Below are 16214 nucleotides of genomic sequence, written 5' to 3'. Positions count from 1 at the left end.
CACAGAAAGAGAATTTAAAGAACGCGATATTTCCCAGCTGTTGGTACATTTAATATGCCTTCAATCAAATTAAAGTAAGTCAAGGTTAAGCTCCAGTGCACGCCTTGAATTTCCCAGAATTAAGAGAGCCAGCGCCCATTGAAGTGCCCAAGCCCATGCCCAAGCGCTCTCATTGTGTCCCGTGCTCATTGTTCTCACTACGGCTGATTGTTCTCCCTCTGCTCACTTTCTTTGTTGCGCCACACAGTCTTCTTTTATGCCGTGACTCGCCCAAAGGCTGGATTGTCCAAAGGGAACACAAATCAGGTAAGAATAATCAGCATGAGCCATGTAACTGAGCGAGCGTTAGCATGGGACAGCACTTCAATTAGAGCTTTTAGTAAGAGATAAGCACATGCACATGCCCTAAAGAGGAAACATTTCGCTTACAAGCACACACACAGGTGATTACAAGCTCACAGAAAGCGAAAGCAAAGAGAGAGACTTAATGTATATCGGTTATAGGATTTTCTCTTAAGATACTAATTAAAGAGGAAAGAGAAAGAGGAAAAAGGAAACGGAATTATTCATCCATTAAAATAAACCCCCACTCTCTCTCTCTCACTCTCTTTTGCTCGTATTTGCGTTACAGAACCAAGCGAAATAGTTTTCGCTCATAAACAAACAAAATTGAAATTGATTTCCTTCTTTGAGACAAATTAAAACTGTTTGCTTACCCCACCAATAGCACCCGTTCCGTTCCGTTCCGTTTCGGTTTCTGTTTATTAAATTGTGGCTTGCGTTTTAATTTACACATCATTAGCTCAAGTCGACTCGACTTCTTTGCCTTCATTAAGATTTATAGAAAACTTGGGCAAACAGCAGCACCCACACACAAACACACACAGATAGAGTAAACGGAAGACTGAACGATAGAGGGCGGAGAGCAGAGCTCCCTCTGTGTGCTTTTAAGAGCGTCGAAGAGGAAGACGAGGGCAAGGGCAGCGCCAGCGTCAGCGTCAGAGTTTGTTGTTGTTGCTGCTTGGGGTTTCGTTTTTGCATTCTAAGCTCGTAATGAGTTTCACCGCAGCATTGTGGCGGCTGGAAAAGTTAAGTGCGTGCTGCGTTTGCGGCGAGGCCCAAATGAACAGCAACAAAGGGAGGGGAGAGTGCACTGCATCAGGGTTGCCTGGCTGCTGCAGCGAAAGATGAAAGAAAAGCGGTAAGACGCCCACAAACATTTCGGAATAAAAAGAAAACTTGGCATGCATGACAGGAGTAACCTCAACCAGTAGTATGGCAGCAGCAGCAGCATCCACCAACAGCAGCTGGGGCACTTGCACTTTTTGCTGCTCCTTAAACAAAAGCCACACACACAGCTTCCTTCCACCTATACCAGCGTTCACTCACCCCACCGCCGCACCCCTTCGTAAGCGAAACTTTTTGATTTTGAGGCAGGAAAAAAGTTTCTGAGTGCGCTTCAATTTCGGTTGCTTTGCAATCAGGCTGCAGCGAGGCTAGAGCGCCGCCAGTCAAGTAGAAATGTAAAGGAAGGTTAAGAGGGGGAGGTGGGAGCTTGGCGTAGACAATGCCTCACGCACTTTGCACAGCGTAACTTTTGCTATTTTTCGGGTGTCGCCTGTTCGGAAAAACTAAGAAAATTCGTTGCAAGATTTGAATGTGCATCAGTGTGGCAGGCGGAGGAGCAGCAGCAGCAGCAGCAGCATCAGCGACAGCGACAGCGGGAAAGATTTCACCCGATTGGCCTGAAGGAGATCCCGGGAAATTCAATTTGGTTGCAGCTTAAGCCCCTGACAAAGTACATGCTAAGTAAGCTCAAAAGTAACATGCCCCACGGACCCCCCCAAGACAGTTTTGCAGCTCGTGCCAGCGCCTCGATAGACACTTTTGCCAGGCTAAAACTACATAAAAGCCAATAAGTTCAATATTTTGCTTTTCCCCAAATTTTCCGGGGTTCGACGTTCGGGGAGGATTCGGTTCGTCTTCAGTCGAAAGTTTGTTTTGGGCGTGCCGAAAAGTCGGTGCAAAAGTGGAAAGTTCTTGCTGCGTTTGTTGCTTAGTTTCGAGGTTTTGTCTTAAGTTTTTCTGCCCAAAAGGAGTCACTCCATGCCCGTACTATAAATTCATATATATATAAATCATGGACAGCACTTGATAAGCATAAAGCAGACTGAGGCAGCAGCAGCCCCAGCCCCATTGTACCATAAATTGTGGCCCCTGCAAAAATTGTTATTCTATTCTTGGACTCAAAAGTTCATTCCTTTGGCAGGCAGAGTACCCTCACGTTCCCCATTTTGGCTGGCTTTTAATACTCTGTCAGCCGATTTGGCTATGGTTGGTTGTTCTTTCTGGAGCAAAAGATAACCAAAGATAAGTGTATCCCCAACTTCGGGTTGCCAACCCTGAATTTTCTTCTTATTATTACCCCGCTTGTACCCGCAACGCATATTCATTTGGCAAATGTCTTTGGGCTCTAACAAAGGAGAGAGAGAGAATGCAGTTCAATTTATTTGTGAGGCATTTTAACTTTTGTGCTGCACCGAGCACTTTTTCTATTAAATAACATTTTGGACAATTGGCTGGGCTGCAAAAAAATAGGAACGGAGAGCTGCTGGCCAGCACGAAGAAATTGCTTAAGAAATTGTTCTGGCCACAACAGCAGAGGCAAGCCAAATGTTCCAGTTTGAATGTTCTTTTACACAAAAGGGAAATGAATTGGCCAATATACAAAATAAATAGGAAAATCGGCATTGGTACGAGCCAAAAGAAGCGAACCACACACAAAAGTCGTTTGGAAAGTTTTGAAAGGATGCTGAGAGAAAAAGGAACTTTCACGGAGAACTGTAACCAAAGCAAAACAAGTCGAAGCAGCTTACTTCAAAAGCAAGTGCTATTGTGTGGATCAAACCAAAGTAATTCTTCTGCAGCGGTGGAGGAGAGGAGGAGTCTGAAGTGATAAAAAGCTAGGTTTATGCTATGAATAATATGATTTTAGTTCAGTTTATTTGGTTGGACTTTATTTGAGAACGACTTTCAAGATTCGTATGGGAATAAAGTAATGTTGCCTGACCCTAGCGGCTGATATTCCTCTATTTCTAGTTAGAGCGAGGACTCCTTGGCCAGTTTAAGCAATTAGTAGCTCTGAAACATGAACACCCTCTACAATGGCACATCAAGAGTCATGCGCCATTTCTTGAGCTTTTAAGTCAAGACTTGAGTAAACAGAGATCCCAGATATGTTCAAGTTATCCCACAAATCGTTGAAAAATAGCTTCGAGTTGTTACCCCTTTTCTGTATTTTCTGTGTGTTCTCTCTCTCTCTCTCTCTCTCTCTTGTTCACCCCTTTCAAGTTCAAATAATAAAACCCACAAATCTATGGCCTACACACTTGGAGGGGTGCTGCTCGCTTTTCAACCATTCATACACCTTGTGGTGGAATTAATGCACTCGACTTGATAGTGCCGTGTGTCCCCGTTAATCGGCTTAAACAATAATTGAGAAATAATTGAATTGGCTAAAGCATTGTTCTCGGCCACACACACAGCCAGTCAGGCAGCGTTTATTATTGAGCCAGCCAATTGCATCTGGGCAATGAATTAAGGCAATTGTCAATAGTTTTCGTCTTTTGTTTCGACATTATGCGTACTTTGCTGGTGCGGGTATCAGGTTTTTGTATTCAATTTAATTAAACAGTCATTCAATATCAACAATTAAAGCAGCAACTGGCTGTATTACCATTAAATTACGATTATATATGTGTATAACAAATCGGAAATTGTTTGCTGCTGAAGAAACTGCTCACACGATTTACTCCCCCCTTGTAAATATATTGTGTTTATTTAGTTAAATTCAATTAAATGCAATTTAATTAAACGGAACAGGGCAGACAAAGAGAGCGAGCGAAAGAGTGCCATGCCTCACACGGAAAATAAACAAAATTTAAATGCTTTACCACCCAACAAGTGAGGAAAAACACATCAAACATTAGGGGCATGCAAGAGCAAACATTACGAGTAAATAAAATTTGGGGGCATTAAAGCATAAATACAGAAAATTAAAATATAATATAATACGTAAATGATTCCACGATTTCATAAACCATGTTTATCCACTTCTATGACCCCAATCAATGGCGAATGTAAACAGATACATAAAGTATACTTTATATACCTTATGTACTCCAAATATTTGGGTGTGTGTAGGTTGGGTTTTGGGTTGATGCAACTTCATGCCTTGCATTATGTAATGACAGACAGCTCCAGGCTCAACTTCTTGTGTTTTAGTATGGGTGTGTGCTGGGTGTTCGTGTTATTTACATGCCAATGCCAAGGCCGCTGCCACATGCCTCATGCAAATTGGTCTCACTGATTGTGACAAGCGGCGCCATTTTGATAAGATTCTGTGGAGTTTCGTGTCCAGTGCTTACCGGTAATGGTGGGACGACGACCACCTCCACCTCCACCTCTGCCTCCAGCCGGCCATTCGGTGTGGCAGCAGCAGCAGGCGGCGGCACTGCCGGCGACTCGGCCACGGACTCTGTTAAGGGGCCGTAAAATAAAGTACAATTTGTTCATATTTTGTGGGATTTTTCAGTGATTTATATTGGGACGCACCAGTTGGCCCCGAGACAGCAGCCGCAGTGTCCTCTGGCGTTGGCTCCGCTGTGGAAGTTGCTTCAGCCGCATCCTTTTGTGTCTCCTCTTTCGAGAGCGCGGAGGAGGCGTCCTCTTCATCCTCCTCTTCCTCCTCACGCACCTCATCGATGACGCGCGTGGCAATGTCTCCATTTTTGCTGGCTGCGTCAGGCTGCGAGGCCGTCGCACTGCCATTCTTCAAGATGCCCACCAAGGGGGCGCCATTGCCGGGCTTCTTGTCCTCTTGCGGCAGCTGCGGGGCACAGACAGACAGTAAATGCAACGTTAATTCAGCTTGAGGCCATTACTTACCGCCTTGTAGGTATAGGGCGGCAGGCCGTTGCCCGAACCGGCTGTAACGCCGCCCAGCAGGCCAGCCTTAACACCTGGCGACTCGTGCATTTTGGTTGCCTGCTCCTTTGACCAAATAATATCCTCGTCTGTCTCGCGTTCGATGCGCTTCTTGTAGGCCAAATGGCTGCGATACACCTCGAGCAGGCAGCACACAACAATGATGACAAACACGCTGGTCAACGTGAGGAATACGACCTGCGTGGAGTCCTCCTTCTTGCTCTCATCGTACACGAATCTGGCTATGTAGGGCACTCGCTGCGGTGGCTCCTCCACCCAAGGCTCAGGTATCTAGAGATGCGAGTGTGTGGCCGCATTCATTAGCTCAATTTGTCGCCTGGTTGCTTCATATAATCCCAGCAGCAGTCCCACTGCTATTCCCTCGAGTGTACTCACCATGCTCACATTGACCATCGGCTCCTGGGTGGGCTGTTCGCTCACATCGAATTTGGCATTGCACTGGGCACTGCGTACGCCCTGCGGATTGATGACGGTTATGTTGTCCGCACCCGACTTTGTGAACAGCATATACTCCTCGAGTGGCTTCATAACATGCCCGTTCACCTGTATATAGATGTCTGGGGGTAGGCCGTGGGCCAAAAGCAGGCAGATCCAGGTTTTGGTTTACCCAATTTGCGGTTTCGGGCGAGTATTTTGTGGGGTTGGATTGGGTTGGGGAGGTTCAGGTTCAAGTTTTCATTAGTATTGGTCATTAATTCAAATTGAAATGCAAATGTCTCTTGTGTGTGTATGCTTTGAGTTCAAGTGGAAATTGGAATTGCGTTTCGGCATCGAGATTCTTGAGTGTGGGAGTGGCGGTCTAGCTCGACTGAATTTCGATGTTTTCACTAGGCCAGAGGCAAGCGGCCAAGTCGTTCGTGCGTATTTTATGCGTTTCCCCAAAATTAGCAATAAAAATTTTAATGCCCAACGGTAAACGCCTTTCGACGTTGCTGCTGCCACCTCTATGCATACTCTGATTGTGTTTTAGGGGGGGCGTGCCACTGCCTACAGTGTTGGCAAATTAATGGAAACATGAACTGTACACTCTCTGGGGAGTGCAGCAGCGGCTGGGGTAACAAAATGGAGTGGAAAATGGGTGGACTGTAATTGGAAACATATGATATATCATTTATATAAGAATAAGCGGTAGGCATAGGCCAATTGGAACCGTTTTGGCTGGAGTAAAAGTGGCGGTAGTATTTGAATATATTTTAGTGGCTTTTTTTCAACTTTTTGGGATGGAGAAAAGAGTCACTAATGATCCACATAATTGCAATTAAAGCCCCAAAGATGACAAACAAACAAGAGGAACTGTCTCTCACTTATGCTGTCTTTATGCTACAGTTTAGATATGAAGTTCTAGCGCTTTCATTTTCTTACTCTTTGCACCCAAACAGATCGAAAAGTATCAACATTTTCCAGCTTATTTTGGGGAATTTGATTGAAAACAAAGTTCAATCATTTCTGTTCCAAATCTGCACTAAAGCTTTAAAGAATCTTTAAAGAAATATCTTCTAAAATTGCTTTCTCTTCAGGCAACCTGCAGCTAAATTTCACACACTTATCGCGCTGCCCTGCCCCACTGTGCCGTGGCTTGCTCCACCACTCCGCCATGTTTATGGCCAGCAAAAACAAAAAAAGGAAACTATCGCCTTTCGATGGCTTTTTAATGGTATGATCAAGTAGCGGCGGATTTTACAGCTTTGCCACATGTGGCCTGGGCCTGGGCGTGTCGCTCAGTGCCCCAACAGCTGTTCTGTCAGTTGTGGTGCCTGTCGGTGGGCGTAGTGCTTGGCTGAGTGAATTTTTAATCAAAGTGTTGGCCACTGTGCTGCGGTTGCTCGGATGAGTGGGGCTGAGGGTTGGGGGCGATTCAAAGCAGCAATTTAAATATGAGCCACTGTAAATCTTGGGAGCAAAAACTCGACACAATTTATGGCAGCAACGAGAGCGGCGGCCACGGCCAACGGAAATGACTTTTTATGGCGGAGAAATAAATTTAATTTTTTGGTCAACAATGTGAAGCATTTACGCGAGCAACCCAAAAGAGGCCACCCTTCTCCACTTGGGCAGGGACTTGCTTCAGTTCATAAAGCTGCAGCATGCAACAGCGGCAGCCACAGCAGCACAAGGGGGAGGGAGCAGGGAGCAGGGAGCAGGGAGCGCGCGCCACTTGATGAGACCAAAATGAAATTAATGGCTGTACAAGATGAAATTTACGACTCACTCGACAGGCAGCCGCTGTAGCTCTTGAAGACGGCAAACCGCGAGTCCGTGCTGTTGATGCCGCCGATCTGTACGCGATTCGCACCCTCCTCGCCGCTGGTCGTCAGCACTCGAGCGGCAAACTCCGTGAGGGGCACCTGCTCGCGATCGATGTAGAGCTGCGCCTGAGTGCTGTTGCGCACGTAGTAGACCGAGTGGCGGGCGCTGTTCAGGAAACTCCGATCGATGCGAGCGCCCACCGTTTGGCCCTGTTCGCGATCCTCCTCCAGCTGCAGGTACCCGTCCGAGGTGATGGCCAGCAAAAGGTAGTAGCTGCGCTCCGCTGCCGTCTGCAGCAGCAGCATAATGCGATTGGCACGCCTCAGGTCGAACGACGAGAAGGCCAGCTGCAGGCGCACATAGTTAACGCGGCCCGAGGCGGGCAGCTCGAACTTGCGCTGCAGCGTGGACTCGCCACTGAAGTCGGCGCCCTTCTCCTCCGAACAGAATTCGCCCAGAAAGCTGGTGTGCTCACAGTCGCACGTGGAGAGCTGCTCGGCAAAGTGTTCCTGGCAAATGCCGCCATTCTTGCACGGTTCCGCGTCGCATTTGATTTGGCAATTGGGCAGAACACCTTCCTGGACTGCAGCGAAAACACAGAGAGAGAAAGAGTAACGAGTCGTAGGATTAATTGGCAAGGCTAAATCAGTGTTAAGTGCAAGTTCGGGCTCTGGCTCTGGCTCTGGCTCTGGCTTAATCGCATCAAAGTCAGGTTGCAATTTCCGCGATGCGTGGCCGCATAAATCATACGCCATGTGGGTTGCTCTGTGCCTGCGCCTCGGCCTTATCGCATTGGCATTAATCTTAGCGCGCCCCGAAAGTGGCCAGCTCTACGCTCTACATTTTCGTAGAGGCAGCACTTAACGGAAATTGCATGCATATTAAGTTAGCCAAAGGCCCGGCACTGGGACCCACAGCCACAGATGCAACCACACACAACCCACAAGCGAAGGCGTAGACTCATGAATCGTAGAGCGAGAGAGAGTCAGGAGCAAATGGCATTAGGCCCACAACCAAACCGAAAATTGCACTCTGTGAAAATTGATTTATACGACGGCGGGGGCCGGGGCCGGGGCTAGGGCCGTGCCCGTGTACTTACTGGGCGCTATATTCCTTTCATTGATTTCCGCCAAGTCGATCAACTGCGTACCAATTTTCAGTCCTCGCACACAGCCAATGTAACCCTCCAGTGGCGGTGCATCCACATTGGTGGGTCGCAGCAAATTCGCTGGATCGTAGCCGCCGACATGGAATTGAAAGTATTCGGTGGGCGGTGCGGGCGGGCGATGCGGCGACAGAACCTCTGCAAATAAACAAAATCAAATGAGTGAGTGGGTCGCTCGGTCGGTCGGTCGGTATAGGGCTGGTGCCATGGGTATGGCTTCATTTTGGCTTAGCTGCCTGCCGCCTGCCGCCTGCCAGCCTGCTCGACTGGCTCTGGCCTGTCCGGTGCCGTTTGTGTGCGGAAATGAGCCTTCATTGCCATGGCTGGCAGCCCGTTTGAGGTTTAGGCCCATCAATTTCGAGTTTAAGTTTGTCTAATTGAAATGTTTGGCCATCCAAAATGCTATCTGGCATGGCCAGCAGTCACAGAGGGACCCACCCATGGGGCGGAGGTCTGATTAACGCATTTAATTACAAAAGTGCTTATGCGTTATTCTGTATAAAGTACTTTGGATCATGTTTTGCAACGGCCGACAGACCCCAAAAACGAGGAGTAATTATGATTGATTTGGCTGGGGCAAATAGCTTTGGCATTGAGTTCAGGGCAATTTGATTGATTTTCCACAGAGCACACACACACACACAGAGCCATCCCTGCCCGCCCTCTTCCCTACTACCAATTGGCAGCGCTCTGTGTATGGAAACATTTAGCTCAAAATTCAATTGAAAGGTGAGTTACGGAACGAGTTCGAACAGCTCTGAAGTGCAGTTCCCCCACCCCCCCACGAAGTAGTGTTGCCAAAATGTAACCCAGACCCATAATTAAGAGCATTTGCGAGGCTTGAAAGCCTTTCGAAAATTGTCTGGAAATGTGCTGTTGATTTATGGCAATCGAATGACGAACTTAATTGTTTTGGATTTGTGGCTTGCTCAAGTAAAATTATGGCTAAAACATTTATGGTTACGAAAAGCAGAGAAGAGTGATATTTCAACAGCAATTGAGATTGAGAGATTTATTGATTGGGGTAAGAAATGTTTGTGGTGGGATCTTAACAGCGCCTTAAAGTCAATAAAGCAACGAAAAACGAGAAGGAACTCTTGTGAGACGCTTTGTACGCGTCCGAACGGACAGACAAAGACTATGCTTCCTTTCGGGTATAAAACCCGGCAAGTTGTGGTGGGAAATGCTACAAATGTCGCCGAACAACTTAATACGCTCCATAAAATATATAAAGAATTTCCCTCTACACAAATTGTGCCACAAAGCGAACGCTTTTAACGTCCAGTTTAAAAGAATAAATGATATAAAAAAATATTGCCTGCATTTTAATGTTAATTTCAAATAAAAAACGCGGCTAAACAAACAATTTGGTAAAAGAATCTGTTCGAATGGAAATCAAATATGCTGCCGCGTATGTTTTCCTTTTTTATGAAAAGTTTTTACACCCCCACACCCCACATCCCCTCACTCTATCTTTATCGAAATGCAGTTCCATTTACATATTAACGGAGCAAAAGTGTTGAGTTGGGCAAGAGAAAATACAGAGAGAATAGAGAGGAGCATAACAAATAGAACAAAATACTTTTGAAATACATTTTCAAACATCTACAAAGCAACTCGTTGTTTTTCTGCCATCTATAGTTATAGTAGAGGGAGGGAAAGAGAGAGAGAGAGAGAGAGAGAGAGCGAGAAGAGCAAGCGCAAAACTTTATCCATTCACATGGCGTTTCGTTTTTATATTTCAACAGTTTTCAAGCGAGTTTAACGGACACACACACGGACACATATTGCCTGGCTGAAAAGGCAACAGAGAGTACAAAAATTTCAAGTGCACATAATTTGGGCAACACACACGAACACACACACACACACACATGCACACACGCAGTGTGCACAGATTTTTAGTGGCTGTTTTTGAGGCAACATTTTTGGCATTTTTCGAAGCTTAACTTGCAAAACTATTTGCTGAACATTTTTGCTGTGCAAGGACCACGCCGAAGCCGCTGCCTGGCAACCAGCCGATGACAAAAGAGGCGCCCCGCCCAACACCACCCCTGAAAGCAAAAGAGTTTTGCATTTTTTTTGGGCAACAACCTCGACAGAATTTGTTGGTTCAATAACTGACAGTGCTTGGCCGTCGTGGCAACAGCCAGCCAAGCCAGCAACCCAAAATGAATACGCCAGGGGAGACGCTACTCGGTGACTGGACGCAGGCGTGCCGTGTCGCCAGTCTAAAGCCAACGCTCGGCCAGAGCACAGCCACAATGTACGGACGTTTGCCGGGTAACAACAATAACAACAGCAACAACAACAATCCAGCTGGAGGCGGAGGCAACACTGGTGTTGGCAGCGGTGGCAACGGCGGAGCTGGCACTGGCGGTGGTCAGGGCCATGACAGGCTCAAAATTGGCTTCTGCACGGACCTGGACAAGTCGGTGCTGGTGAATAACTTTGAGAAGCGCGGCTGGCATCAGGTGAACGGCGACGATGATTGGCACTTCTATTGGGCGGGTGTGCAGACCTGTCGCAACATCTTTAGCGTGGACAGTGGCTATCGGATGCACGACAATCAGATGATCAATCACTTTCCCAATCACTACGAGCTGTCGCGCAAGGATTTGCTCGTGAAGAACATCAAGCGGTATCGCAAGGACCTCGAACGCGACGGCAATCCGCTGGCAGAGAAAGCCGAGTCCAACAACTCGAGTGGCAATCGTTACCTGTACCTGGACTTTGTGCCCACAACCTTTGTGCTGCCGGCGGACTACAACATGTTCGTGGAGGAGTATCGCAAGTTTCCGCTGAGCACTTGGATTATGAAGCCTTGCGGCAAGTCCCAGGGCGCTGGCATTTTTCTCATCAACAAGCTGTCAAAGCTGAAGAAGTGGTCGCGCGAGGCGAAGGGTCCGTTTCATCCGCAGATTGCCAAGGAGTCGTATGTCATATCCAGATACATCGACAATCCCCTGCTGATTGGCGGCAAGAAGTTTGACCTGCGGCTGTATGTCCTCGTCGCCTCGTTCCGCCCCCTCAAGGCGTACCTCTTCAAGCAGGGCTTCTGCCGCTTCTGCACCGTCAAGTACGACACGAGTGTCACCGAACTGGACAACATGTACGTCCACCTGACCAATGTGAGTGTCCAGAAGCATGGCGGCGAGTACAACACGCTGCACGGCGGCAAATGGTCCGTCCAGAATCTGGCACTCTTCCTCGAGGGTACGCGCGGCAAGGAAGTCACGGATCGTCTGTTTGGTGCCATCTCCTGGCTGATTGTTCACTCCCTGCGCGCCGTGGCACCCGTGATGGCCAGCGATAGGCATTGCTTCGAGTGCTACGGCTACGACATCATCATTGACAATGCCCTAAAGCCCTGGCTGGTGGAGGTCAATGCCTCGCCGTCGCTCACCTCCACCACGGTCAACGATCGCATTCTCAAATACAAACTGATTGACAACATACTCTCGGTGGTGCTGCCGCCCGATGGTGTGCCCGATGTGCGCTGGAACAAGGTGCCCAGTGCCGATGCCTTGGGCAACTTTGATCTGCTCATTGACGAGGAGCTGGCGGCACAGGATGAGGCACAAAACAGCAGCACATCCACGACACACGCCAAGGCCTCGAAAATGGGCAGCCGCTGGAAGTGACGAAGGTAGAACTGGCCAAAGGATCAGTTAAAACGAACCGAAATTAACTTTGGCTAAGACTTTGCAGCAGAAACTTGTGTAAAATCAGATTGTAGAAAGGCAAAATTAAACTTCAAGTTCCCATTTCCCACTCACCCTTTTCCGGGTTGCTCCAGGGCTTGTTGGCATATTCATCCAGCAGCAGCGTGCCACGATCGATGCTCACACTCCGCTGATTCACATGCATGCGTGTCTCCTGCTCGCCGCGTATGATGGCCACCTGGATGCTCTTCAGGCTCTTCGAGGCCATCAGCGTATCGTCGAGCAGTGTCAGATTCACAATCTCATCGCCGTAGTTGTACAGGAAAACAATCTCCCGGTACTGACTGATGTACAAATGCACAAAATTGTTGTAATGATCGTTGGCATAGACAACCAGCGCATTGGAATCGTAGGTGCGTAGATTGATGAGCAAATTCTGATGCAGGATGCCCTTGAGTACATCCCGTTCACCCTCCAGGCCGTGCATCAGGATGGCCGGTGTGGCGCCCACACTCAGATAGTTGCGCATTAAAAAGGACTCCCTGTTGATGAAGGTCAGCGCCTTCTCGTTGATGTCTGCACGGGGGCAGAAAGAGAGTCTCGGATTAGTTGTAGAAATGATTAAGTAAAAGTCACTCGCACTCACTTGTCTCACAGAACTCGCCGATGTGTGCCCAGGGATTGTTGCAAACACACTTGAAGCTGCTCCACAGCTCCTTGCACTGGGCACCGTTGCGACAGGGCGATGGCACACAGGATGGCTTGCAGTCCTTAATAATCTCCGACAGGTGCACTGACATGTAGCTGTAGATGTCGAGTATCTCACCATTGACCACCAAGCCACGGAAGCAGCCAATAAGGCCAGCCTTAACGGACAGCTTCTTGAGCAGGTCGCTGCGGAAAAGGAAAGGGAAGAGCAGAGCAGAACAGACGGCAATCGGTTGGGGGATTACTTTATATTATGACTTGTCATAACTATTCAATAAGTTTGCCACTCCCGAGCTAAGCTGCAGCTGCAGCAGTTCGACTCCAGTTGGACCAAAACGACAAACATAAAATAGCATCAGAAAATCGCAAGCCAATGGCAGATTCTCCTTACCGATACCATCACTGACTTTATTCAAATAAATCGCGACCCTGGCACTTTTGAGCTTTAAAGTTGCCAAGCTGAAAATCGAAGTGACGTCCGCCCCCCACCCTTGAACCGGAAAGGGGGACACCGAAGAGCCTCAAGCGGACAGCTGTGGAGAAAGTTTTTCCTTCTACACCCAACTCTACACTCACTTTTTGCACTTTTTTTTTAGGTGATGCTTTTTGTTGAGGGTAAATCTGTTACGTCTATGGGTTGGCGAGGCCTAAAAGGAAGCTTAGATTCGGCTTCTACTCAAAATAAATTCTCCTATAACCAAACCTAAAAGCTGTGTCACCTTCTAAGTACCTTCCATAATTGATGCTTGATTTTAATTGCCAGATAATCCCCAGTTGTGTCCCCTTACGAATGTGTAAGAGTGGCGCACTTTCCGCTTCAAATGTTCCCCAATTTTGTTTTAATTAAAGCATTAATGAACTTGTTCGCACAATTGGAATAGTTCAAACTAAATTATGAGAATATTATTAGCTGCAAATTGGCAAACTTTGATGACATTTCTTGACTTTACTTTGCATTGCTTTCGAGGTTAAGGCAAGGCGGGGTACATCGAACTAATCTAAGAGCTTAAATTGAAGAAATCTTATACCAAAATTCAAAGAGCGCTCAACAACACAGACATAAACAATCATTTAGGCAAAAGTTAGTTAAAATATAATAAAACAAACATGAACCAACTCATCTTTAACCAAAAAGAACCCAATTCCAGTCGATTCCTAAGTCTGCAGCGCATTGCCAGGTCGTTTCAGCTGAGATTAACTTTTCTGCTACTCCTTTTCAACGATTTGACTGTTTTTTTTCACATTCTTTTCAAACATTCTGTGTAAGTTTTTCTCGAAAAACTGCAATCCCTGGGTCTGGCCAACTTCAATGGCCATTTTCCAAGCTTTCCCTTTCGCTTTTTCGTTCGCTACCCACCCCTACGTTCATTTCAGTAGCCCAACAATGAATTGGCCAATAAAATCTCAAGTGTAAGCTTTTGAAAATTAAAGTGGCGGAAATGTCTTGTTTATACGCGTGCAGGCGGGCGGCGAGGCGACCAAAATGAAAGAAAGTTGCTCCGAATGTCCTTCTAAATTATGTAAATTTCATTACCAGAGACATTTCCCGCACTCACCCCGAGACCGTGGAGTTGTCTCAAAGCAAAATTAAAATTCTTCACCCAAAAAAAAAAGAAAAAACCAAGAAATTTCGCTCACTTTTGGGGTTTTTCTGTGTGCAGTGTCCACTGTCCCCTTTATCCGCATTTATTACGAGTTTCTTTTACTTTTCTTACGCTTTTCTTTTGCTTTTCTTCTGCTGCTATTTCGGGGTAATTGTTTGCCAGCCAGCGAGTTTGCGTAATTGTTATTTAAGCGCAAAAGTTATTGAATGCCATCAAACGAATTGGCCATAATCGGGTGAGTGGCACGATTTGCATTTGTTGCAGACAGCTTCACCCACTTTCAGCCACACTTCTGGGGCAGCCAGGGTGTGGAGCGTATCTGGGTGTGTGTGTTCGTCCTTGCCGCAATCCTGGCGCAGCTATTAAGTCATTAGTTTTTGCAACGTGTGCTGCATTTCTTTTCCGACGAGCATGTCACAAATGCATTTTTAATTTTTTTTTTTTTCTGTGATACGTCAACAGCCGCAGACGGAGGAGAGAGAGAGGACACGCCGCTGACGCGCTGCCTGGTGCTGTAACGAGGCCGGGATGTAATGGTCGCGGGTCGTATGCAAAAATGAAATTTAGCGCTTTGCCTTGCAAATGATGTGCCGCCGGATGGTCTGACACTTGGCTAAAAGGATTTATACAACAGAAACAAAACCAAAAGAGAATATTCCGCGGAAATTAACGGCAATAAAACACACGAAAGGAAAGAAGTTTTTCGGCTGAATGTCAGAGGACACGGACCGGGCAGCATTCTGGTAGCCAAAAGCCAGCGGGATCGCCCGCGATGTGCACATCATGAACAAAATGCAGTCGTCGACGGGCGACGGCCAGGAAATCCTATTAACGTTGCAAACGCGCAAAGTGCGAAGCAATTAAGAATTTATTTAACGCCGTCACAAGCAATTAAGCACTTTTCATTCATTCATGGCCGTCGCCGCTGTGAGGCAGGCGACAGCAGCAACACATTCTACCGTACCCAAAAGAGAACGAACAGAACACCCTGTCCAGTGTCGAACCATTTCGATGTCCTCCCCCCATCCCCCGCCATTGGCAATGCCCAATGACGTTGTCCTGTTTCCTGCAGCGTGGAAAATAATTCGCATATTTGGCACGCCAGTTGAACGTGTTTTTACCCCTCATCACGCCATGTGGTGCAGCATCTGTGCTGGCAGCAATCGATGGTCGGTAAGGCAGGAGCAGGAAGAGCTACAGCAGCAGCAAGAGGCGCTGGTGACACCAGCAGATGCTGTCGCTGCCGCTGCCCCTGCCGCTGCCCCTGCCACTGTTTAGAGACATGTCATGTTGTGGCACGGGCATGGGGCATACCGCATGCAAAAACCGATTACAACAATCATTAGCCGCATCAGCCATTGTAATTTTCCACCGACTTTGCCTACATTTTCCCACACACACAACACATCCTTTGACAGGAACAGGAACAGCTTTCCCAGCAGCTGGAATAATGCGGGAAATAGTTTGGAAAATGTTTAAAATGGTTTTTTGTGGCATTTTTTGGTTCAATATTCAGGCAAATAAATGCTTGCAAAACCCATAAGGCAATGCCAATTCAGCAAATAGCAATTCTGTTACATTAAGCCTCTGCCTTATCGCTTCTTTGTTTCTGTTTTCTTCATTAACACAAACTTAATAACTTTTTCTGCAAAGCAAGCGCACTCGAGTGGCATTAATGCAGCATTCACTTTATGGTTTAATACATTTCTTCTCCGGTGTTTCTCTTGGCTTCTCCGAGTGAACTGTCTCGGCCACGTCTCGCCGTGTCTCTGTCAATATGTTGATTAACTCGTTTATTTATGACTGCTGCCAGTGTGC

At 47.1% G+C, this 16214-nt stretch overlaps 2 protein-coding genes across 6 annotated transcripts in view; one reads left to right on the top strand and one right to left on the bottom strand.

Annotated features, from left to right (window-relative positions):
• LOC117579052 overlaps positions 1–16214 on the bottom strand; it is a 60806-nt gene that overhangs the window by 9378 nt on the left and 35214 nt on the right. For all 5 annotated transcript variants that reach the window (XM_034264748.1, XM_034264750.1, XM_034264751.1 and 2 more), the window contains 8 exons: positions 12731–12978; positions 12199–12660; positions 8354–8557; positions 7217–7837; positions 5383–5564; positions 4948–5277; positions 4615–4888; positions 4428–4537 (listed from right to left, as the gene is read on the bottom strand). In XM_034264748.1, the coding sequence (XP_034120639.1) occupies positions 4428–4537; positions 4615–4888; positions 4948–5277; positions 5383–5564; positions 7217–7837; positions 8354–8557; positions 12199–12660; positions 12731–12978 (2431 nt within the window). The remainder of the gene's footprint in view (positions 1–4427; positions 4538–4614; positions 4889–4947; positions 5278–5382; positions 5565–7216; positions 7838–8353; positions 8558–12198; positions 12661–12730; positions 12979–16214) is intronic.
• LOC117579059 (probable tubulin polyglutamylase TTLL1) lies at positions 10122–12193 on the top strand. Its single transcript, XM_034264763.1, has one exon. It carries the CDS (start codon positions 10591–10593, stop codon positions 12061–12063), a length of 1473 nt encoding a protein of 490 aa, XP_034120654.1. The 5' UTR covers positions 10122–10590; the 3' UTR covers positions 12064–12193.

The sequence above is a fragment of the Drosophila guanche genome, unplaced genomic scaffold, assembly GCF_900245975.1.
Source record: "Drosophila guanche unplaced genomic scaffold, DGUA_6, whole genome shotgun sequence".
NCBI classification, from domain to species: Eukaryota; Metazoa; Arthropoda; class Insecta; order Diptera; family Drosophilidae; genus Drosophila; species Drosophila guanche.
This window is presented reverse-complemented; position numbering and strand designations above follow the sequence as displayed.